This window comes from Atractosteus spatula, chromosome 2 (genome assembly GCF_055471065.1).
Source record: "Atractosteus spatula isolate fAtrSpa1 chromosome 2, fAtrSpa1.hap1, whole genome shotgun sequence".
Taxonomy (NCBI): Eukaryota; Metazoa; Chordata; class Actinopteri; order Semionotiformes; family Lepisosteidae; genus Atractosteus; species Atractosteus spatula.
In genome coordinates, this window is record NC_142707.1 from 47,765,804 (window position 1) to 47,792,116 (window position 26,313).

General features: G+C 40.1%; 1 protein-coding gene across 1 annotated transcript; it reads right to left on the reverse strand.

The window, feature by feature from the left end:
• Window positions 1-801: 801 nt before the first annotated feature.
• On the reverse strand, window positions 802-12,504 carry mchr2a (melanin concentrating hormone receptor 2a). Its single transcript, XM_088908402.1, has 5 exons — window positions 12,320-12,504; window positions 11,707-11,916; window positions 3,911-4,105; window positions 2,862-2,981; window positions 802-1,349 (listed from the first exon to the last, which is right to left on the reverse strand). The coding sequence occupies exons 1-5, from the start codon at window positions 12,502-12,504 to the stop codon at window positions 1,025-1,027; spliced, it is 1,035 nt and encodes a 344-aa protein (XP_088764528.1). The 3' UTR covers window positions 802-1,024.
• Window positions 12,505-26,313: the final 13,809 nt, after the last annotated feature.

The following is a 26,313-nucleotide window of genomic DNA, read 5'->3' on the forward strand; positions in this document are numbered from 1 at the left end:
TGATATGGCTGCAGTATCTATAAGAGACTGAGCAACTAAACACCAACAATGAATTGTGCAAAGGGCTACGGGATATTAAGACGGCATTTCACCGTTATACATTTGTAAATCATGTGGGTACTTGAGAACAAAACAGCATGCTCTACTGTATATACTGTAAATCAAAGGGCTCTCAAATAGCAAACATGGTACAGTACATATTCATTTTTGTTTGATATATTTCTGTAACATACTGTGTTTCATGTAATCTCTGAGTTACAATGACTCTTGCATGTAAACCCCATGTACTTTCAACACCTTGTAACATAGCTAACAAACAGCAGCTAACTCTGCTCTTATAAATAGCTATAACTTGGGGTAACCAGACCCCCTTTTTCTTAAGGCATAGGGAAGGTTCACGGTGAAAGTATGGTTTGAGTGATATGTTCAACAACAGTTTATTAGGTAAACCAGATGTTAACAGCTTTCTTCTTGAGAGGATAATCAGAAGAGATTACATCAGGGTTGTTGCAGTGGGGGGCTCCTCAACCCTTTCCCTGTGTTATGTTAAAAAGGACCTATTAGTTGGGATTCCAGCTTAGACGCGTCACTCATAATTCCAAACACAGCATTGTCACTTCACACCCTTGCCTCCTGAGCCAAGCATATACTGTACTGTACACCTAGAAAAGATCTCAGGTACACACCCAACCTCTCTTTGGAGTCTCTTGAACTAGACTGACATACTTTGAGTTGGCCTTACAGTACTGTATATTGCCTAGATGTAGAATAAGCTCTGGATGCTCTATTGTTAGTAGGCTAAGAATGGTATTGCACCCTTGTTAATTAAACAAACAATTTGTCACGAGAGATTTGTGGTTCACACAGAAGATGTTCTTGCCTTTACACTTTCTAACTCCTCTTTCTCACCTGTATAATTACATATGTATAACACTGATACTAAATGTATTTGGATATTATAATTGTACTGGCCCTTTCAGCCTCCTTTTGAAATGTAACACCCTTCAGTGTTGTGAAGCCAACTTTAAAAACTGGACTTTAGGGTATTTTCAAAGTTGGTGGTATCCTTGTCAGTACTCCTCATCCTCATGCTTGTACATCCTGTAAGTCTCTTACGGAAATTTCCACTCAGTAGAATGTAAAGGAAAGGGTTAATGCTGCTGCTAACATAACTGAGGCAGATAAAAATGTAGTAACAGATAGAGTATGTCATTGTTGGCTTAGTGACGTGAAGATTCACCAGCTGGATCACATGATAAGGAGCCACACTTATAAGGAAAACCCCAACCAGCACTAGGACCATTTTGGTCAGTCGAATAACCCTCTCTCTCGGGATGGTAGTATTGTACCTGAAAAACACATACAAGTTCCAAATATTATTGCAATATGTCATTTTCCCTTTTTTATGAATACGATTTTTTTCCATCAGAAAAAAAAGATTAATGAGCAAAGCAGCCAAAATCTTATTGGCAGATTCCACACAACTGTGTCCCTTTCTTTCTTTTCCATACGTTCTTATATTATTTCAACAAACGCCCACCACCCTTAGAGATTTCAACTGGTGATGGATGTTGTTTCTAAAATTTTTCTTTTTCCATTAATATTTTGGAAACATGTTCTGGTATTGTGGTGTGGTTGCATTGGCAAGTAATACTGACTCATAACTGGCAGCCCTTGCCAGCCCCACACTGATTTGCACATCAGGAAAGTGCTGGCTCCAAATCATTTGCCCCATAATGGCTTCCCTCATTGGGCCAGAATGAACCTGATGTACAGTATAAATTTATGAGGACCCACAAGACGTTATGGGTTAAAGTTTTAGACTTTGTTGGGCATTTGCTGGTTCATCACTGACATTTTTCATCATCAAAATCGCTTCACACACGTGTCAATGAGTCCATGCTTTAAAAGTTGTAGTGACTACTGTTTCTAGCTCAAGTTGCTGATCCCTCGTGCAAAGCATGGTTCCATAATCACGTTGCAGTGGAAAACTCTTCTGAACCTCAGATTGATTATCTTACATTAAGACATTCGCCCTAGTGTTTGCTGCTTTTCTCAGTGATCCAAACCTAATCCCTAAAACGTAAGGTTAATCATGATTGAATATTTAGTTCTTTTCCCACACTACAGTGTACATGTATATCTAAATTACAGTAAAATGTAAATACATGCACACACAATCCACGTGTAATATTTTGTATATGTACATTTTATGTTTATCTGCTTCTTTTGTTCTTGATTTTGAATATTTCTGTTCCTGCAGTATTTTAAAATACAAATTCAAAGTGCTAAAATGCTCTGCACCCTCGAAATCACTTCATAAAAAATGTTAACAAGCCCATTCTTCAAAAGTTACTGTTAAGACCGCTGTCGCTAGTGCAGGAAAAAAAAACACTTGCCCTGGCTTCAAGTGTGATGATCATGTGTTAAATCATTTGTTTCAGCATCAGTGTTTAAATTTTTAATCCTGAGCTAATAATAAAGCTCTATTCACCTTACTGTTTGAGTCTAACATTGCATTCTTTTATCTTAAAAGGAAACATGACTTATTAAAGCAGACAGATGACTTTTTCAGGTTTGTCAAGTCACTTTCAAGGTTTTCTACATTCTGCCAATGCTTAGAAGACTTACAGTAGAAAAACATTCATGAAATATTTTTTAAAAGTAAATCACAAGGGGAAAATAATAGAATGTGTCTTATTAAATAATTGATATACAGTATTTGATGTTATGAAGTAATATAGTCCAACATCATTTAACACTAAAATTCATAAGGTACCAAGTTAATCTCATTCTCTGATTATCTGATCAAACATCGTCTAACAAAAGGTGAACACTTTAACATTGGAAAGTACACTTACCGTCGTGTTTTCTTATTCTGTTTATACATCTTCCAGGTGTAGCAAAGGATCAGAATGTAAGACAGACTAATCAAAGGCAGTGGTAAGAAGAAAGATGTAATGGTCTGATATAGTGTGTACCTGTCAAAAGTAGGAGAAATATATCAAAATTTGTTAGGAATAAAAAATGAATACATGGCAAATGCCTTCAAACTGAATGCACTGTCGTGTCATACTAAGGTAAGGACTTAGAGCTCACTGCTACTATTTCTCTGATCTTTTACTACAATACAGCAGCTTTTCACACTAGTAGATGTTATAATTTATCATGATGTAATTTGATCAGGAACAGCAATTTGTAAATGTAATGTATGTTTTGCAAGTGCAAAGTACATTTTCAAAATTCGATACAATACTACATCTTTCCGATATGTGAAATATTAACATGACATCTGATAATTCGGGCTTATCTATCTGTAATTTCTACTACAACAGCACATCATTACAAAATGGGGATAAAGAATGATTGACAATTACCCACTGAGGCAAGAGGCAGGTAGAGGAGCAGATGCAGACCCTGCTGGTGTCAGCTCATTAGTGTAGTTGGGAAACATTCTGGGCTAATAAGGAAGAATACATACAAATTTGGCTTTTCCCACCCTAGTGGGCAGTGGGAGGAACTGACAGATACAGTACAGCTACAGGGCACTGGAAATGCTGTAACGAAGTGATCAAGTGATGAAAGGGGCTAAAAACGTCACTTTTTCCCTTACTAATGTTTTTAATCTTTATTATTATTTTGGCGGCATATTTTAGTTAATTCCGTACATGGAAGCTGTCCCAGGTGAAGATTTTTCTTTTTGTTTCTGTTATTGTTTTTGTCTGCTGCTGGCTCTCGCTCTGCAAACAGAGAAGAGGCAACCTCTTCTCAGCTGACATACTGACAGGGGTTTTCTCATGCACAGTGTTATAACAATACAGTTTCACCAGTTAATACCCCAGTGGACAATAGTTGCTAGTCTTATGTATTATTGTCTGCGCAGAAATGATTGGCCGAATTTGAAACATACCCCAGTACATCATGAGGTGAGGCTAAATCAAAAGCACAGCTTTCTAATCCATCTCTGAATCGGATAACCTTGGAGTAGACCCAGGTAGGAAGAACCAGGATGAAGGAAACTGCCCAGATGCACAAATTTATCCGAATAGTCTTTGACTTTGTTCTCAGACTCATCAGACGGAATGGATGAACCAGAGCAAGGTACCTGTGCAGCAGAGAAAACACATTTTCTGACATTATGTACAGTACAGAAACCATTTGTACTGGGATTCTCCTGTATAACAATATTGGCTATAGATTTTCTCAGGATTTTCCACATAACATTTTCCACTTGTGGTGCTGTCAACTAAATCAGGAATGTTCTTGTCCACAAGATAAACCAGATCTTGATTTACATTGTTTTTAAACCCACTCTCGATTATCCATTGTTTTTATGCGTGAACCTGCTCATAAGCACATCCCACTGAGATTTATGGATTCAGAGATTTCCAATGGTTGAACAATGTGCCTCAAATTAGTTACCAAAATGTGATATAACTACTGAGATAATCCCTTCTGAAGTTCAAAACTGTCAAAAGTACAACCTCTTTTGCTTTCTAAGTCACACAAAAGGTGTTTTATGGGTGAAAAACAGATTTTTTTTACTTTTTCTTACTCTTTCTTACAAGTGGGCTTTGCTACTGTAAGAGATAAACTTTTCAATTATTTTGAAAGATTATCTTCTGCAGCTGAGAGGTAAGCAGCTGATTTGAAGAGTGACTTTCAATCTCTTCTTCGGTGTCTGTCACATTGAAATCCAGAACTTGCTTTCATGAAGTTGACAATAGAAGCCCTCACTAACCTGGAGCCCATAAAGGGCCGTGCAAAAAGGCCTGTTTGCTGAAAGAAAATATAACTATCAATAAAAATCATATATTATTGTACAGCTCTGTAATTCTAAATTCTATAGTACTGTACATCGCACAGCAAATACCTCTTATTATTAACTGTACAAAGCTGTAGAACTTGACACAAAATATTGTCCAGAAAAATAAGATGTTATGAAACAGATCACTAAAGATATTCAGTTTTTTGTTCTGCAGGGATGATTTTATGTATTTTAAGAATTAGCAGAAGAAAATTATATTTCAAAAGCCTAAACATTTTATTTTATACAGAAAAATATTTTAGAGAAAACATTTTAGATTTCAGATCCAAAGTCTGTAAAGTGTATGCAAGAATAATCAATAGACATCAAGGATTTTCTTTTAAAAGATCTGCAGTTATAAACCCATAGTCAGCCAACATGCTTTTGTGGTTGTATATTGATGATCTGAGGGATCAATAAAGATTGTATACCTGCACTGGACATTTCTGATAAATAAAATACCTACAGTGCCATGTAAAAGTATTCAGCCCCTTCCTATGGTGTTCCATTTTCTGAAATTACAAAATGGCACATTTTAGTTCTGTTAAAAGTAATATTTTACTCAAAACCTGAATACTTAAAATCAAAACTTCTAACAGTAAGATAAGTTACAGTAAATGTCAGCAGAAACTAAAGGAAAAAATAACACACAGCTATTCAAACCCATGAGCTCAATATTTGGTGGAAGTACCTTTGGTACCAATTACAGCTGTTAGTTTTTTGGGGTAAGTACCAACCAACTTAGCACAGCATGGGTCGTACATTTTGTCCATTCTTCTTGCCAAGTTTGATCAATCTATTTCATGTTGCTTTAGCGGACAAGAGTTTTCAAGTCTTTCCATAGATTTTCAACAGGATTTGAGCTAGAACTTTGACTGGGCCACTCAAGGACCTGCAGTTTCATATATAGCCAGTTCAGTGATGATTTGGTCTCGTGCTTTGGGTCATTAGTTTGCTAAAAGGTAAACAATTTTGCATTTAGACCTAAATATTCCAATTTTGCCTCATCTCTACACAAAATATTTTTTGCCACAAGTTTGCAGTATAACTTAAATATGTAGTTGGAAACTCATTGCTTGTTATGAGATGTTTGTTTTTTTGCAGTTGTTAGTTCTTTCTTACCACTCTGCTATACCAAGTCGTGGACTCCCATCCCAGCCATTGAAATCTGTAGCTTTTTCAAAGTCACTGTTGGCTTCACGGTGGCATCCCTAACCTGCTTCCTCCTTACGCAGATATTTGCAGGGACAGCACGAACTATGCAGTGTCTGGTTAGTACAATACACTTACCATTCCTTAATGTCCAACGTGCTCAAAAGGATATTCAGTATTTAAATTTTCTATACATTGAGTGGTTTTAAAAGCTTCTTAGTCTTTATGGTTATGTCTTTTCTTGAAAATCACTGACTGAAAGACCTTACAAAGACAGTATTTATAATGGAATCAAAAGAACCATGACTATTGCACACAGACAGAGGCCACTCAACTAATTTTATGGCTCTTTAGCACAAGGCTGTGGATCTAAATTAATTTACAGTATGTTTGCCACAGCAAAGGGTTTGAGTACCAAAGCAACAAAAATGTTTCCATTTTTCTTTCATATTGATTACACATTTATGTCTTTTTTTAGTCTTGAAAGTATGGAGTAGGTGGTGTATGTAACAAATATTAATTGCTACTTTAAAGTGTCATGAACGCAAGCTTTAAAGCAACGAATTGTGAAAATTGAGCAATGGACTGAATACTTTTGTAAGACACTGTAAAGGGTATGTGAAAAATAAATACACGTACAATCCCACTAGCCTTGATCAACACAGGGACTAAACATTATTCACCATGTTCTCCTTCACTCTTGTATTTCCCCAAATGTTATTTGTTGAATTAAAAATACATGTAAACATAAGCTGAATTTTCAATGGCCACAATGAGCCAATTACACTGATATTTTTCATTAAAAAGCTATGCATTTGGTGTTAGAAACAACTGGATGTTTATCTTTCCAGATGAACGTTGAATTTTTCATTTGCAAGCCTTGCTCCACATTTTCAATATCAAGTGATAACCAAAAATGTGAAGCTCCAATGATCATTAATTTATTCATAAATACAGGAGCTATGGGTGCAGTATATCCAAGTAAAAAGTAAAAGTAAAGTAAAAAAAATGGAACACATCACATTTGTATATTGTCTGTAAACCTATTTGTTTCATACAGTATATCCAGAAGGAAACCAGTGTGCTGAAATTTGTCAAGCTCCAGCTTAAGTACTTGCTATACTGTAGGTCACGGTTGGTTGGAAACCACTTGCTGGATAGGTGCTTCATCAAGAGATTGAAAGATGTGGAATTCACATCAGGGTTGTGAGGTGGGTGGTCCTGCACCCCTTTCCCATAGTCCTATAAGTGTTCACAGGTGTGGTCGTCAGTGTGCGGCCTGTCATTAATGTCGGATGGACCGGAGAGATTCTCCTCTGGGAGAAAAAATCACATCAGTCAGCTGCACACGTACTGTACAATGTTCCAACCAGTCTTAAACATTACAGTACCAAGGTAGGACTGAGTTTGCGTGCAATGACAAGCATGATGTATCTGCCTTATTTATTCACAATTTTCAATAGAGGAAAACACCCAGGTTTCTGCTCATCTTGAACATCCATTTTGTTTTCATCAAAGGCTTTCCGCCTTTGCAAACGTGTTTCTGTAATGTGGCATGCAGTACATACACCTCCATGAGTTGATGCGTTTCAGCTGGTTTTGTACACGGAAAGTGAATCATGCACCTCAGTGTTCGACCTACATTGCACAAAAGGCCAGTCATATTTAAACAGGAACTTAGTTTTGCCCCAAACCAGTGGCATGAGTCTATGGTCTACTTACAAAACAAGCATTATTATTATGGTATTATATCGTTACACTTACTCAAATCCACCTGAGTAATTTGCTCTGTACTGTGAGATGTCTTGCTACAGTACTTACAATTACAACGACTTTTGTATGTTCAAGGGGAAAAATACTACTAAAGGTAAAGAACACTCAGATTTTTACATCTGTTTAATGTTCTGAGCCACTTAATTCTGCAAATCATAGCTTTTGGCTTCCAATCAGCAACAAGGACAAGTTGGTAACAACTTATCATATTACAAACTGTTAATGAATTCTGACTGAATATTACATAAGTAATACTAGAATACCTCATTTTTTTATTGAATTATTGATAAAACAGCCTTAACACATTGTTTAACATATTTCTGTTAAAATTACTGCCATCCCACTGAAAGGAATATTTTAAAGTTAAATTTAACAAATTCCTCTTTAAGGAAACAGTTTTCATTTACAGGGAGAATCTTATTCATTATATATCTAAGCAGTTTTATCAGAAAAATCACGTTTCACAATTTTCATCCAGACACATTGCAAATTAAGACATGCTTAATTGCAATCAATTTCATCTTCAGTGTCAGCACTCATGGCTCTATCCACCGATAACCACTAACCTCTATCTTAGTAAAATACTATAATTTAACCGTTCTCTCATTTCTTGGGAAAGTACAAGAAATGAGAAAGTAAATCAGCCACCATGTGCTTTTAATGCACTAAAAATGTAAGGTATACTGTAAAATCACATGGTTTGTATTTTTAAAAATTACCTATAATTGTGATACCTGTGCAAAGTTCAGCTTGCACCCCCACCTTGCTACAGCAATTAGCTGCGGCTGCATGAGGGCTGAAGCAGCTCCCGGACCTACTGTATCTTTACATGGTATGGGCGATTGTCAGTGCCCCATGCCTCTAATTAATACAGTAGGTACTTACATTATTATTCCTCCATTATTTAAGCCATGCTTCACTCCCTGCTCAGTGTTCAGTCATCTGGTTCATCCTCCTGAGTCTCTGTCATGCTCCCTGGCACTGCCTTCCTTTCCTTGAGCTCTCCCAAGCTTCGCTTGCAACTTCAGTTTATTTTCCTGCTTCGAGCACTTGTGTGCCGTCCTTCGCTTGCAGCCTTGACCTTGTTCTTGGATTCCCTACAGCTTGTCGGTCCCCCATGTTCCTCACTAAGACCCTTGCTTCCTCATTGACCACAGTTTCTGGATCTTCGTCTTAACTATGACCTGTGTTTCACCGCGCCCAGCGACCAGTGTGGTGCTTTCAGTTTCTCTTGTGCCTGCCGCTTGCTGATCACTCTGATCTCAGCCGTTGGGTTCGTTCTGCCATCCTTCGGCTGCTGCACACCCCAGATTAGCACAACGTTATGGCAATAATAAAGTAAAGGAAATGACATCAGAGCTTGATGTTATAAAAAAACAGTCACCGATTCCTGCAGTTGCCAGTGGCTGATGCACAACTTTAGCTGCAGCCTAGAACAGAAGACGATTTTTTTTCATTCTATCAATTTTTCAAATTTATTTAATTTTTTTTTTATTTAAATATTGTCAAAAGAAAAACTCACTTTTCGTGTCCATCATATCAGGTAATCAAAAAATGGCAAAAATATACTTTATTATTTAGTAAATACTAAAGAAATAAGAAGTTATTCATATACAGTGCCCCCCAAAGTATAGAATAAACTGTTATTTTTGCTTTGAAGGCAAGCAATTTCTATTTGTTATGATTAAATTTGTATGTAATTATGAGATTAATATGCATCTTATGTACAATATATTAAACATTTTACTTTTGAGCAATTCCATGAATACATTTGATAACATTAGAACTAGTCTATCCACATTAGTACTTTGTGTTCAACCCAGTGATTTCAAGTAACCATAAGTGATATACAGTAGTACTTTGTGTTCAACCCAGTGATTTCAAGTAACCATAAGTGATACATTCACTTTAAATACATTTCATACAGTAAATTGCAGTATTTGGTTGCATATCCCCTTGAAGTAATAGCTGCATGGTCCTGTGGATCCAGTGTTGCCAGGGGTGGTAATATGGAGGAATTAGTCTGTGCTGTACAATAAAGTATATTAAAGAGCTAGCCTTGTAAAAATACCCATTTGACTAATATCAGAAGACATGAAAGGGGGTCTGATCATAGAAAACAGCTATGAATTGTCTTTTCCCAATTATATTTTCCACATTATAGGAATGAGTTCAATGAGTCTGAAAATAAACACTGGGGTTGATGTGGCCTCTGGCTGAGTTGTCATCATTTATTGTTTGCCTTCTCCCCTTCCCTAGTCCCTCTATTCCAAAGTTGGAACCCACCCCAAAAGGGTTCTTTTCTGACGGGATTATCCTACTCCATTTCCTCTGGCACTCCCACTATGCCAGTGTTCAGATGGAAGAATCCTCCCACTCAATCACCATGATCCCAGACCCTCCAGCTTCAGTCAGTGAAGTGTGTGTTCAGAACCTTCTTCTGTCCCTTTTGCCCACCCAAGATCAAGTCCAGTTTCGAAGTCTGTTGTTGACATGTTTACAGTACGTCTGTACCTGTCAGATCCATTAATGAGCTCACCACAACCAACTCAGTTTTACAAAGCTGCTATACTAGTTCAGTGACTGTGGAAGCAGATCAGCCATTTTAGCTAATTTAGCAAAATCAGACTATTCCAATTCTTTCTTAATTGGGAAAGAGGAAGACAAAAACTGTCTCTTCTTTTCAGTACAGTTTTACAGTTTTATTGTTCAGAATTCAGCTTTAGTTAGATAATTAACAATACAAATAATTTGATAATTGTAGTGTGTGTGTTTGTATTGTAAATGAATATTTATCTGTCTGTGGAGGTCTGTGCCTTCTCAGTTCTTCTCCTTGCCACAATGCCAGGAAAACAGAAATCAAATGATCCACTTAGTTGTTTTTCACTCCATACCACAGGAGTCATGCTACAGTATGTATGTAGTATTGTTTAACATTTATATTTAAGCAAACACCCTGCACTGTACCTATTTAATTAATTACAATCAGAGTTGGAACGTGCCTAATTTTGTAACAATATGAAAATAGAAGTATCTTTTTCAGATAAAGCTGGATTGTAAATACCTTGTTTCTAAATTTAACCAGTGACAGTAAAGTAAGATCTACTATTTGAACACAACTAGACACTTAAAGATGAAGAATTTCATTTGAAATAACTTAAAATAAAGACTGAAAATTGCCTGATGTTTATTTACCTGCCATGCTATTTTGAGTGTTAGACAACAATTATAACTGGCACTCGTTTTAAAACAAACCTCCATAGCTTTTTCCTCCTCAAGAACATCTTCTAATCTTGCAATATAAGACTTTTTGCAGCATTATAAATTATATATGTCACGCTGCAGATCACAGTATTCCCACGAGTGATCACATTCCTCCAGGGGCTCCTATTCGAATACGTACCGGCCATCTGTCTATTTGTCCCTCCCCTATCAATCACAAACACAATTTACCAATTATTCAAACACAGCCTTTTCTATAAAACCCCTGAAACGCCACTGGAAAGGTGCTCTGTCATTGAGTTAGCTGAGCCAGTGCAACGCTCTGCTCTGCTACAGTAGATGTGCTAACCAACGAACCAAGAAACCCGGACCTTGAGACCTGAGACCCAAACCCGGCTTGCAGCCTGTTCAGCCATCACCTTTATTGTGGCATCTTTCCCTGCCTATTTTTGTGTAGTTCCAGTTCCTGTTCAGTCAGCCATTCCCAGTATCTCCTCAGCTAAACTCCGACAGCCGCCGCAAATCACCAAGCACCTGCAATTGGATTCCCTGCCCATCTGTGAGACGTGGCTGTCGGCAACAGCAAGCCAGGTCCTCGTTTTATAAGGTAATTATTAGATAGTGCTCCACTGAACAGATTCAAGATAGTAGAGTCAAATTCATGGAAACCCATATTTAGGAAAGTTAAAGGCAGAATCCTTTCAAGTGTTTCAGAGTCCTGAATCAATTAATATGTCAAATTAATTTCTTACCTGTCCAAGCTCATAGCTGTCATGATTGCACTGCATGTCATCTGGTTGCAGGTGTCTAGTGATGTAATAATTGTGCACAGAGCACTGCCAAACACCCACTGTCCTCCACGTGCCCACTGGTGAATCAAGAAGGGCATCACAACCACATGAACAAGATCGGCCACTGCCAGGTTACAGATGTACACATCTGGGATTGTCTTTTTTGTTGACCTGAATGAACCACAGGTAAATAACGATTAGAAACTATTACAGTAAATGAGGATAGTCATCAGCAGCCTCTAAAAAAATCAGATTTCTCCCCACAACATCAAGCACTAACATATACTGTACTGTACAACTGCAACTATGCATATAACAGTAAACTGAAGGATGTTGACCAAACAACAACAAATACAATGCACTGGCATTTCATCAGCCAGTAACTGGGTCATTTCTGGAATAGAAGCTCTCTTGATGTACATGAGAAGAATTGATAGTCTTTTCATAGAGAGTAATACAGTATATGTATAGTTTCTGAATTGTATTTCTATGTCTGATAATGAGAAATGCATCAATTGCATAAATTCTACATACTGATGTAGAATGGCAGGTTTCTGAGTATTGCTTTCCATACCTTGTGATTGTGACCAAGATGAAAATGTTTCCAACTAGTCCAGCACAACATATCACTCCAATGAAGGAAGGCAGAACTATGGTCTCTGCAGCATGATGAAAGCCATAGTCACCCGCTCCAGTCTGCCAAGCACTGTTCAAGCTTTTGTTCGAGTTGTTCCAGCATGGGCTGTCAGGCTCATTCATTTTTCATAAAGATATTATTGTCTTTTAAATAGAAAAAGAAATAAAGTATAACAACAAAATAACAATATTGAAATAATAACAATCACTGGAAAACATACAGTATGCCAGATTCATAAATCTGTCATGAATCCTGTCACGAAACCTGTCATATTCTACTACGGCATGTTTTTCATCTTTAGGCTTTCAAGTTTGCCATTTCTTTCATTCTAACGTGGTATAGTAAATGAGATAAATATTTCCAAGTGAAAATGAACAAATTAAGAAAGGTCCATACAGAGATTAAAAGACACAAAATAGCCTTAATAGAAATGTCTGCTAAGGTGAGCTATATTCCAGCTTTCCCACACCAGTTAATTTTCTTCCTGCTGATACTCAATTATTTTTTAGCTGGTATGCCAATATTTCCATTCCACTAAAATACAACTTAAATTGAAGAACAATAACATGACAATACATGGTAATGTGTGAATCTAATTTAGGAAAAACAGAGCAATCTTTACATGCTGCTGTTAGTGATGTAATTCGGTAGGTGTTTAACCCTTTTAGCTACAGGCCAGATCAGCTTTTTTTTGTGTGCAGAATGACAAGAAGTTATTGTTGTTATAAATTGAATACCTATAATAAAATAAACCGAACAGAGAAAATATTAAACTGATCTCAATCATCATTAGATACACCCACACAAATTAAATCAACACACAGTAGGTCCAGTGATTAAAATACAGTCCTTATATTAAATTAATTAATCGCGAGTCGAAATATGAATATGCACTACCATTATTTTTAAAATAGTTGTTATACAGTACGTACCGTATACAGACCACAGATTGTTTACTACTATGTGTACAGTACTTCATGTACAGTACGTTGTCCGCACCAAACCTTTATAAGGTCTTCATGGAGGACAGCTCCACTTTGTGGAAAGTTTAAATTGCATTGCTTATCTTATTTACGTTATTAATTCTGCTCAATTTGTCGCACACAATGCCAAGATTAAGAAAAGCTATGTCAACTCACCGAAAGCCTAAAATGTTTAACAGGTCTCGGTCGTCTTCGGCACCTTTTTGGTATTTGAACAGCCAGGAGAGTTTGAAACGCAGAAAAGACGCGCACGAAAACGTATTGTCCTATCCTAACGCACAGAACACGCAAACTAAACATTTAGTTTTTCTCGATAATGTATTTTTTTGCAGTCGGTTAAGTTGTTTTAAAGAGTGATAAAGCGGCTACCAGTAATCGCCACAGTAATGTTCATCTAACTGAATCCTGTAACGTCAGTGTTTGGACAGACGTGTGCATCAGAATCAATTGGGTGACAAGGTTATTCCTACTGCAGCAAGTTCTTCATACAATAGGTGAGCGGTATCACTCAAATGTGTTATTCCAAAATGTATCGCGGAGTGTCGTTATCGATCTGTTGTAGACTATCCCGTTGGTTTTAATATTATCAGTAATGTTTACTTAATGAACACAAATTGAGAAAAACGACAAAAGTACGAACTCACCAGTTACTCAAATTATCTGTGCATCGGTAAATCCAATAAATCAGCACATCACATTAGTATTAGTATACTGTAGATTCAGTTTTCGGTGCATTTTCGTTAAAGGTGAACTGCATAAGACCTCTTGAACGATTCTCTCGCTAATGACTGAATCGCTATAGGTGGATAGATCGCATTGGCTTTCTGATCCTCACATTTCTGATCCTACTGAAGTGTTACTAACCAATCCTGTGTCATTTTTCCTCTTCTTAACATGATCAATTCGACACAATGTGCGTAGCATGGCATTTTAAAGAAAATTGTACTATTGGAAGTCTAGAGAAATTAATTACTTTAACCTAAAGATGTCCTTTTTGCACCTTTCTCCATAAAATATATTTAATATTTTTCTCTTACTAATAGCGCATAAACAGATCTTGTAGTTAAAATTCCCCAATCTGAAGCAAACTAATAGTCTAAATTGCAGTGTGGTCTCTGATAGTTATACTGTACACTGTAGGGAGAGCACGTAGAGCCTCTGGAAAAAAAATTGTTTTAACAATAATACTGGAGAAAGCAGAGAATCTTTTCACTTAACAGATATATGACATTTTTGTGTAATGTAATGGCATGGGAAATGTTTTCCCTTATTTGGTAGACACCACATATATTTGCAAAAAAGGCCAAATACAAAGAATAAATGACATTCGTTCTGCTTCAGGAGTCCGCTATGGAAAAACGGATATCTGACGCTTCTTATTTATATATTTTTAATTTTGTAGTGTGTTTCAGTAGTATGTATTGTAATACAGTACTTAATCCAATTTCCTATAATCGCTAGATTGTGCATTGTTTTGCTTACTTTATAATCTTACCTAAATCTAAACAATTTCTGTACCACTCTACAATTTCCACAGTTTTCTGCAGAGTTCAGTAGTTTTCAGCGAAATTAATTTTAAATAAAGACGTCAATTTGGATGGATAGATGGATCAGGGTTCAGTATTGGTTTTGTCTATGATCTGTTTAAACTCAGAAGAAGGTGGTTACCTTAATCCCTACTACTTCTATATTATTTTATTCTAGGTAAGGTAGCAACTGTGTACAGTACTTAATCAAGCCTTATTTATTTATAACACATAGTAAAGCAAGACTATCTATAAACTCTGCAAATGGAAGATGACAAAAAAGGGATACTGTGCCATTTCCCCCCAAGTCTCTACCTGTGATCTGAGTGTTTGCATGCATGTCCATGAATGATAAGCAATTTAATATGCTTGTTTTTTCTCTGTCTTCATAATTTTCAAACGTTTTAGCTGTCGTTTGTAGTCCTAGGAGAATCCTGTATTCCTCTGAAATCAGTGAATGAAATCGTGTTGAAGCTAAGGTACTGCTTTTGAATGCTTAATGAGTTAATTGTGTCTAGCACGATTTGTAATCTTGTGATTCCAGAAATACTTTCTATACATATTTATCCTGCAAGCAATAACTGTATTAACATTTCATATAATCAAATTCTTATATTTTGTATCAATATTAATTTTAAATGTTAATGTTAAATGCAGAGTCACTGTGCATTCATAAGAATAACAACGGAACATTAGACAGGTGTATTGTTCTGAGATCATCTGACCCTTTATAATTACACACAGTTGGAGGCCATTTAACTAACTGTAAGACTTGTCAAAGTAATTGTGCACCAACCTAATTTTAGTTTGCCACAGGAAAGTAAGTGAATACAGTACCTTTACAGTCAGTACTGTCAGTAATGCCCAAACTTAGGTTAAGTAGCTGGACCCTGTGCGTGGCCAGAGAGGTGGTTGGACGAAAATCCGAAACAAAGCAAAGGTATCCAGATCGTTTGTCAAGAGCGAAGTCTAGGACGTAAAGCAAAGGCCGAGAGAGAAATAGAAATCAGGATTGAAGGGTAGAGTAGCTCGAGCTGAGGAAAGTCTCAGTGGTGAGCGAGGACGGATTTAGGAGACAGGGTTTAAATAGGAAGGAGTGTGGTATCAATTAGTACATGAGTATGTGCGGTGCGGAGTGCGCGTGGGTATGTGGTGATGCGATTTGTGACAAGTACAGTACATTTTAGTTTTTCATTGTTCATTGCACATTTTGCTGAGATTTAATTTACACCTATAGAAGTTCAGTTTCAACATGCATGTTTTAATTAAAAAATGTATATACATAATTCCAATTAAACTAAACGGGACATCATTGGAAGGGGCTGATTATTTTTATTAAATAGCATTCAAAAGATGCAGTGTTAGGAATACAGTCAACCAAATACAGATATCAATTGTAATGTACTTAATAATGAGATCTGAAACATGTAAAAAAAGAAGTTATCATGGGAGTGTTTTGTTTTCCTCACATAGACTGGGAAAACCTGAGCACTCCTGGAAAGTGAGTGGGTTGTTCTGCCAGTTAGATCACTACATTGCTATCCTGATCTTGTATATGTTTTTGGAGGTCTTGGAATTATGGACTGAAACTGTGTTGTTGTTGTTGCTGTCAGCAGTGTTTCAGTCTCAGATAAATTATCATTGTGGGTAGGTCTGGTGCCACAGTTGTCTGTACACTGCCGCAGGAATGGCTGTAACATCTGGTCCAGTGTAGCAGAACAGGTGTACATCGTCTTTGTATTTTGGAACCCAGAGGATAAAGGAATGTTTTCGTCTCATCTAAAGCACGGTCATCTTTTATCTTACACTTGAAATGACCAGTTCTGTTTCAGTGATAACATGTGGCCCACTCAGCGTGAGCAGTGTTCCTTACAATGGAATGGAGATTTTACATGACTCATGCAGCTGGATGGGTTTTTAGTTTTTTTGAGCTGCTTGCTTTGTTTTAAGGGAGCTCTGCTATTATCTGTTTCAGCATTTTTTCAAATGATGGCCTGTCTGTACTTATCTCTCTGTACAGCTTTCAGCTTGAATTCAGAACCCTCCTCCAGCTGCCAGAGCTCTCCCTGCTGTTAGCAAGTGCTCCCACTCTGTCTGCTCATAGCAATGGCTTTCTCCAGGTTTAGAGTGGCAAGCAGCTGAAGGCACTCTGACAGCTTAGTGTCCTGAAGCCCCACCACAATTCTGTCTTTTATAAGGTCATCTCTCAAATTTTCATTGTCACAATGCTCTGATAGAGAATACAATGAAGCAATGAATTTACTGGGTTCCCTGGTTCCTGTTTTCTGCAGTTGAATTTGGCTCTCTTGTAAATGCCATTTCTTGGTCCTGCAAGGTATCCCTTGAATTTGCACTATACTGTGTTATACTCTTTCCTCTGGTCCTCAGTCAGGCCTAGTACACACAGAATGTAATCAGTTCTGTCACACATCCAGCGTATGAGTTTTGTTTTCTTAATGAGTGTCCTAAGCTAAGTTATTTGTTACTTCTGTTTGATAGCATCTAAGCTATCTCTCAAATTCCACAAGCTTTGCAAATTCAGATATCTCTGGAGGTCTAATTTGATTTGTGGATGCAGGAAATTGCTTCATTTTAATTGTTTTTAAATGTGCTTATTGTTTCCTTATGTCTCTGAGTGCTTTTTCTCTTTTTTTTAGTGGTTTGTCTGGGATTCTGTACCATTTCCTACACTCTGGTCCCTTAATAACTTACGAAGTATCAATATGGGTGCAGCCTACCTGCATTGACTAGCAGCTGCATTCAGGTTCTAGATGGTACTGGACCGTTAGCTCTCAGTAACTTTTTTAAAGAGTGAGAAAAAAGAACAGTATTTAATTCTGTCTTCTCCTAGTATCTCCTTTGACATATGCTTCTGATGACAGTTGGCTGAAAGCAGGTCAAGCTACTCCTGACAACATGTTGTGTTTCATGTGGGAGCAAGCACATTCCCCTGGTGTGGAGGAACATGAACAGAACTTTATTGACAACTACTGTATACAACAGAACAACAGGGGCGATCCCTCTTTTAGGACTGGCCGAATGAGTTGCATACACTCATTAACATACCATAACACCCATGGCTCCTCCAACCACTCACCCTGCTCCTGCCACACCATTTACCTATGGCATGGCAATTCACCTTCAAATCACAATTAACTCCACGCCTGCAGGTCCTCCCCACATCCTGCGTTTTATGCTCATCCTTTATATTCTTTCTTTAACCCTTCCTCCCCCTTTTCATTGTCCTAACCAGCTAAATTCTTTCTTCTTCTCATATCTTCTAATTTTCTCTTGTTGTCCTACACCCTATTTATTTGGACACAGTGGGTCAGCAGAATAAATCCACAATGTGTCCAGGAACCTTATTTACAAGTGCCTCCACTACTATTCCTTCTTCCTCATCCTCATACTTTATGCTGAACTCGGCAGTTCCTCTTACACCACCTCAGAACACCCTTATCCATCCATACAGTATATCTATTTTCTAACTGCTTAATTCAATATAGGGTCATGGAAGAGCCAGTGCCAAACACAGAATGCCCTTATCTGCACCCCTTGAGTCTAAACAATTCTCTATACTATGCAACCATTAAACACGATAAATGCCTGATCGAAGCCACAAGATGATGAAAAGCCAGCATCACTAATATTATGCCTATCAAACCTAACCTCTGTTACCTCATTATGGTGTGCTGGTGAAATAAATATTATTTCACAATTTGTCTTACATTTGACTGTCATGGAAGCACACAACCTTTGATTACAATGTCAGAGGCCTGTTACGATCCCTGCCTCCCGGCAACGGAGGAGGCAGAAGTAGGCGTAGCCCCTATCCATCTGTTCACCTATTAGTTTTCCCATTCACCACCACACCCCCGTCTCATCCTACTTAAACACCTGTCCTTCCCTACCTCGTTGCTCAGTATTGGTTTTTCCGTTCGAGCTTCCTGGTTGCGCTACTTCTACTCTGTGTTCGTCTTGGCTTTCGGTTTGCGTTTTTTTCCCTTTGGACTTCGGCTTTTCGGATCTCGGTTTGGCTTGGTTACTTTCGCTCTGTTTCGGATCACTGGCTACCCCTGGATTATCGGATTGCTCTACTGACTACGACTTCGGATCACGCTTCGGCTTCGGTACTCGTTCCCTTTCGGATATCTGGCTTCCCCTGGACTCTCGGCTCGTTCCTACGATTACGGCTTGCTTTCGGATTACGGCTTGGCTTTGTTCGCTCCTGCAAGTGGGTTCACTCACTGGTTCGGTCCCTCGTACCGAATCCCTAACAGAATACTGAGCCATTTAACATGGACCCAGCGGAGCAAGAGGAGATTCGCTCGGCTCTGGATCAGCACGGACAAGCCTTACTCCAGCTCCAGGCTTCTGTCCAACAGATCTCTGCGAACCTGTCTGCAATGCCGCCCATCGGCAATAGAGGAAGCAACGCTGGAGCTGCCGCTTCGGCTCCGCCCCCGCCAGCTCCTACACCTGCCCCTCGGCCTCTTCCACTAACTCCACCTGACAGGTTTGACGGCAACCCTACGAAATGTCGGGGCTTCTTAGCACAGTGTGCGCTGGTTTTCAGGCTCCATCCGGAAACTTTTTTTTCTCCTCAGGACAAGATCGCCTTCATAGTTTCACTGCTAACAGGCCGCGCTTTGGAATGGGCTACTGCTCTGCTTGATCGCGGGGCTCCTGAAATTCAGGATTATGATCTCTTTTTAGGAAAATTAAAGGGGGTTTTTTGTCATCCCGTAGTTGGTCAAGACTCTGCCTTCCGCCTCTCCTCCATCCACCAGGGCCGCCGGTCTGTACAAGACTATGCTATAGATTTTCAAGTAGCAGCAGCGGAGACTCACTGGAACGACGAGGTCCTTATTTTTCTTTTCCGTCAAGGACTCAGTGAAGAAATAAAGGACCGTCTGGTAAATATGCCGCAATTGGGCAGTACCTTGGAGGAAGTAATTTCACAAATGTTGGAATTGGATATCAGAATTCGTCAAAGGAGTGCTGAAAGATCTCGGACCCCAATATTAAAGGCTCCTCGGCTATCTCCTATCAGATCTTTCGACTCAGATCAACCTATGGAAGTAGCCCGCACCCAGTTAACCCCTGAAGAACGAGAGAGGCGCCAACGAGAGGGTCGCTGCATGTACTGTGGGAAATTAGGACACTTTAAAGCGGCCTGCCCTGCCTCATACTCATCCTTGAGGCGCAGCTCACCTTCTCAAGTTCCTAAGGTGAGTGAGATTTCTCAATCCCCTCAGTTTTCCTCTGGATTTTTTATTCGTTCTACACTATTCTGGGGTAATGAAAGGCAGGAAACTTTATTGACGCCTCCATCGCTCGAACTTGGAAATTACCCTTGACCCCGGTGACTACACCACTTCGTGTTCAATCGATCGACGGCTCCCCCGTATCTCCAGGACTTATTAGATGGCAAACTGAAATTATAAGCTTGCAGATTGGCGCCACCCATGTGGAAGACAACTGGTTTTATCTCCTTGAGACCCCAACACATCCTCTGGTGCTAGGCTTTCCGTGGCTACAACAGCATGACCCTAACATTTCTTGGTCCCGAAAAGAAATTTTAGCTTGGGGACCCAGATGTATTAAAGATTGCTGTCGTCTACCAGTACGAATTGCACTCACGGCGATGTCCCCTTCAGGGGTTCCTACCATACCCCCTCAATATTCCGATCTACAGGAAGCCTTTAATGAGCAGGAGGCCTTGGCCCTCCCACCTCATCGACCTTATGATTGTGCCATTGACCTTTTGCCAGGTACTATCCCTCCTAAAGGTCGTATTTTTCCGCTCTCCAATTCTGAGTCTGAGGCCCTGAAAGTCTACATACAGGATTCTCTGAAGGCTGGACTTATACGTCCATCCACTTCACCAGCATGTGCCAGTTTTTTTTTTCGTGGAAAAGAAGGATGGTGGGCTTCGTCCCTGCATCGACTATCGTGGCCTCAATGAGATCACAATCAAGAATCGGTACCCTTTGCCTCTAATTCCAGCAGCACTTGAGTCGGTGCATGGAGCCAAAGTCTTCACTAAACTGGATTTAAAAGGGGCCTATAATCTAATCCGCATTCGGGAAGGGGACGAGTGGAAGACGGCCTTCATGACGACCCATGGACATTACGAATATTTGGTCATGCCCTTTGGTTTGGTTAATGCCCCAGCGGTGTTTCAGTCTTTTATTAATGACATCTTTCGTGATCTCCTACAAAGATTTGTCTTGGTCTATCTAGATGACATTCTATTTTTTTCTGATTCCTTCCAGGATCATGTTCTCCATGTCAGAGAAGTACTCTCCCGGCTCATCAAGAATAAACTATATGTCAAACTGGAGAAGTGTACCTTCCATGCTTCGAGGTTTCATTTTTTAGGTTACGTCATCTCTCCAGAGGGTGTGGAAATGGATTCGAGTAAAGTCTCGGCGATTACTGATTGGCCCACACCCAAGAACCTCAAACACATTCGACGATTTCTCGGCTTTGCTAATTTTTACAGGAAGTTTATTCGAAACTTCAGCTCGGTGGTCACTCCCATAACCTCCTTGACCCGTAAAGGACCAAGACAAGGCAAATGGACCCCTCAAGCCGAAGAAGCATTTCAGCGTCTGAAACACCTGTTCACAACAGCCCCCATCCTAAGACACCCTGATCCAACTTTGCCTTTTGTAGTCGAAGTGGATGCCTCTGGCCATGGGGTGGGGGCTGTTCTCTCTCAACGTCATGGAGAAAAACAGATTCTTCATCCCTGTGCCTTCTTCTCTAAGAAGTTATCCCCTGCCCAAATGAACTATGACGTGGGTAACCGTGAGCTCTTGGCCATTAAGCTGGCATTGGAGGAATGGAGGCACTGGTTAGAGGGTGCTCATCACCCTTTTTTGATTTACACAGATCACAAAAACCTGGAGTACCTGCAGTCGGCCAAACGTCTTTGTCCTCGCCAGGCTAGGTGGTCCCTTTTTTTTTCCAGGTTTAATTTCTTGATCACCTACACTCCAGGTTCTAAGAAAAAGCAGACGCCCTCTCACGGATCCATGACCCCCTGAGGCCGAATTGATTCCAGAACCCATCATTCCGTCTGGTAAGTTCCTGGCTGCGGTAAGATGGGACATTGAGGTGATTGTCCGACGAGCCTTGGTTGGGCAGACGGTACCTCCTCAGTGTCCTCAGGACAAGTTATTTGTCTCTCATCCCGTCCAATCGGCAGTTTTACAATGGGGTCATGACTCCCGCTTCGCTGGACACCCTGGAGTCCACCATACCTTGGATTTCATCTCCAGAGACTTCTGGTGGCCAACTATGGCTAAGGATATCAAGGAGTATGTCCAGGCCTGCTCTATCTGTTCCCAAATGAAGTCTTCCCGGATGAGGGCAGCGGGCCTACTTCAACCCTTACCCATCCCGGATCGTCCTTGGACCCACCTCTCAGTAGATTTTGTTACTGACCTTCCACCCAGCCATGGACACACGACTATTATGGTAGTGGTAGACCGTTTCTCCAAATCTGCTCATTTTATTCCCCTACCATCTTTACCTACAGCTCGAGAACTAGCAGAATTGTTTGTACAGCATATCTTCCGACTGCATGGCATCCCTAAGGATATTGTTTCAGATAGGGGCCCTCAGTTTGTATACCACATCTACTGGCATGTCTCCCTTTAAGTGTGCCTTAGGTTATCAGCCTCCTCTGATCCCTGACTCCCACCCCAACACAGAGGTACCTTCGGTTCAGGACTACATCTCTAACCTGAAGACCTTCTGGAGGAAGGCCAAAGCCACCCTTCTTCGCACCTCAGCTCAGCAGAAGAAGGTAACTGATCGGCGCCGTCGTATCCCACCCAGACTTCGACGTGGTCAGTTTGTTTGGTTATCTACTCGTAACCTTCCTCTTAAGCAACCTTCTGGCAAGCTTGCTCCCAGGTACATTGGTCCTTTTCGTGTCCTCGCCCAGATTACCCCAGTAACTTACCGGCTGGCCTTGCCTCCTACCCTTCGGATCCACCCTACTTTCCATGTTTCCCTCCTTAAACCCTTTCACAGATCCACCCTGTCTAAACCGCAACAAAAACCCCCACCGCCTCGAGTAATTGATGGACTCCCTGCTTACACGGTCAATAAAATCCTGGATTCCCGATGGTCTCGTGGATCCCTACAATATCTCGTCGATTGGGAAGGCTACGGTCCGGAGGAGCGCTCATGGGTTTCGGAGAAGGATATTCTGGACCCCAACCTCATCCAAGACTTCCACCTTAACTTCCCGGATCGTCCCGTTAGGGCGTCAGGAGCCGCCCGTAGAGGGGGGGGGTAATGTTACGATCCCTGCCTCCCGGCAACGGAGGAGGCAGAAGTAGGCATAGCCCCTATCCATCTGTTCACCTACTGTATTAGTTTTCCCATTCACCACCACACCCCCGTCTCATCCTACTTAAACACCTGTCCTTCCCTACCTCGTTGCTCAGTATTGGTTTTTCCGTTCGAGCTTCCTGGTTGCGCTACTTCTACTCTGTGTTCGTCTTGGCTTTCGGTTTGCGTTTTTTTCCCTTTGGACTTCGGCTTTTCGGATCTCGGTTTGGCTTGGTTACTTTCGCTCTGTTTCGGATCACTGGCTACCCCTGGATTATCGGATTGCTCTACTGACTACGACTTCAGATCACGCTTCGGCTTCGGTACTCGTTCCCTTTCGGATATCTGGCTTCCCCTGGACTCTCGGCTCGTTCCTACGATTACGGCTTGCTTTCGGATTACGGCTTGGCTTTGTTCGCTCCTGCAAGTGGGTTCACTCACTGGTTCGGTCTCTCATACCGAATCCCTAACAAGGCCCTCTGTGTTCTCCTCCTTTCCTCCTTTCTTCCCATCGACACTTTCTTCACGCCCCCTGCTTTGTCGAACTTTGGAGTTACATTCAGTGCAAAGAAATCTTTAGGTCCTGCCATTTTCATCAAGTTTCTGTGAATAGTCCTTGATTCTAATGCTTTATGTCAGTGGTTCTCAAACTTTTTGGACCAAGTACCACCCCTAATCCAACCAAAGCATCCAAGTACCACCTACAAGTCATCATCTCATAGGAACCCCAGAAATTCTCAATGACCAACATGAGTGTGCGTGCACACACACTCACACACACACATATAATAAATATTATAATAATAAACTTTATTTGATATAGCACCTTTAAAGGTGGCTTCTCAAAGTGTTTTACAGAAAAAAAACATTAACAACAACTAATAAAAAAGCACCATTTCAGTGAGAGTGGTGAGCCTGTTTAGTTGAGCAAAGCAGATGTGAATTAATTTTTCGAGCCTTGATACAATTCACAACAGAGTCTAACAGATTTTAAATCGTCAGGCATTTTCTTGACGGCAAAGGTCTCGTGGTGGATGTTGTAATGCGTACATTAATTTCTGGAGCAACCTATCTAATTCGTGCAACTACACCGTTATGTCGGCTTGTCATTGCTCTAGTACCGTCTGTACAAACTCAGACGCATTTTATCCAGTCGAGGCCATTCTCTACGATAAATTCATTCAGAAGCTGAAATATGTGCTCTCCTGTAGTTCCTGTTGGTAGCGGTTTACAGAACAGAAAGTCTTCATGGGACATGCCCTCAAACTCGTATCTAACGTTAATGAGCAAATTGGCCAAATCGACTACAGACTCATCTAATTGCAGTGAAAAACTCATCTTAACGCGCTCTATCAGTGTACTTTTGATATAATCCTTCATTTCAATAATTCTATGAATGACTGTGTCTTTCGGGGGGGGCAGCAGGTCGAGCTGTTTAGCAGCTTTTTCACTACACATAATATGTGTCAGCTCTTTTGCCAACGGTAAATAAGGTTCTTCAAAAATAGTGTAGCTTACCTGCTTTAGCAATACTCAAGCTTGCATTTTTCCGCGTTTCCGTTTTTATTTCCCTATTTATTTAAAGTTTTTATTTCATGCGCATGGGAGCGAAACACAGAGACGCTCGGTGTATTTTTCTCAAATTAGAACAGTTCTTGAATATTTTTCTGTTATCACGCTTTCGTGTGCTCACAAGATTACCTGCGTTCGTAGCACGTATTTCTATGCATTCCTGTGTTAACAATGTTGGCATTGTTCCAAAATCACGCACATTCTCCTTTCTCCCTATTTGCTGGAGATACAGTAGCTTTTCTTAAATACAATTGGTCACTTGCATCCATAGCACGCATTCCTATAGAGTGGTATAGAATTACAGAGTATCTCTTGTGTCCACTGAAGTATTAGCGCGCACTGTATCGTAGTACGTAGGCTGCGTATTCGACACGTATTAAAATACAAAATATGAAAACCCGTCCCGATTTTTCAGCACACACGACACAGTTCCAGGGTCATTTGGCGTACCACTTGGCGGCACTCCACGTACCACTGCCGGTACGCGTACCACAGTTTGAGAACCACTGCTTTATGTGAATCATTGTCACAAACAACTTTTCACCACTTTCCTTCTCTCTTGCTCTTGTTCAAAACCCAAGCTGTAATCCCTCCTCGGTCACCTAAAATACACATCATCCCTCAAATGTGCTCCTTCATTTAATATGGTTTTCAGAGCTGCTGCTTCCCTGCCAGTCAGCCAGCTGGCTTGTCCCCCACAGCGTCCCAGCTGCTGACAGGCCTCTTCTCCACCTTGCTTCTTCTGGAGCATCTCTGGTCCCATGATATGCTGAATGCGAACTGCAAGGCAAAGTACAGATTGTTAGCACTTGCTCCCGGAATAATGGAATGCCTTAATTTTTTTATATAGCAAATGCTTCCAGCCTTTCAGAAACGCCGCACCCTCCATAGACTTTGGTGCTTATTTATAGAGGATTATGATGCCAGACCCCCTGACCTTATTAACTCAAATTCCTGCTTTGGATTTCATTGCATTGCATTGCGATCTCTACGCTATTGTCATTGGAGGTCTTCTTTGAGGTTTCACCATTTTTATCATCTCAAACGGTATACTGTATCTATAGCACATGTTATAAATAAATGGCACTCTAAATCTCAGCATATCCTGAACCTTCTCAGGTGTTTTTAACTGTAACTAATTCATACAGTATTTTGCAACTTCACATATTCCCAGTAACTCAAACCAGATTGTGGACTTATTCTATAATTTCTGATTTCAAACCTCTGGAAGCACATGCAGCACTGATTGAGTCTGCTCATTCATCCCTATTCAGAAGTTAAATTCCAGTATCTTTTCTCTGTTCCCCTGCATCACCTTCTCGTGAAACGCTTATCTTCAGAATATCAGAATACCCTGAACTCTCTACTCATTTATTACAGTACTTCAAATTAGACACCTCAATCATTCCTTTTGTACTGCCCTATTCCTCCTACCAATTATCCTTATGTGTAACGGGAGCCGGTCCAGGCTCCAGTGAAGCTTAGTTTGGGACCCTAT

What these genes read in the sequence shown, in the direction of transcription:
- mchr2a (XM_088908402.1), bottom strand. Translation starts at nt 12,504, where the DNA reads ATGAATGAGCCTGACAGCCCATGCTGGAACAACTCGAACAAAAGCTTG. An exon ending in ATCTTGGTCACAATCACAAG is followed by an intron (nt 11,917 to 12,319) that starts GTATGGAAAGCA and finishes TGGTTCATTCAG; the next exon opens with GTCAACAAAAAAGACAATCC. An exon ending in ACAGCTATGAGCTTGGACAG is followed by an intron (nt 4,106 to 11,706) that starts GTAAGAAATTAA and finishes TCTGCTGCACAG; the next exon opens with GTACCTTGCTCTGGTTCATC.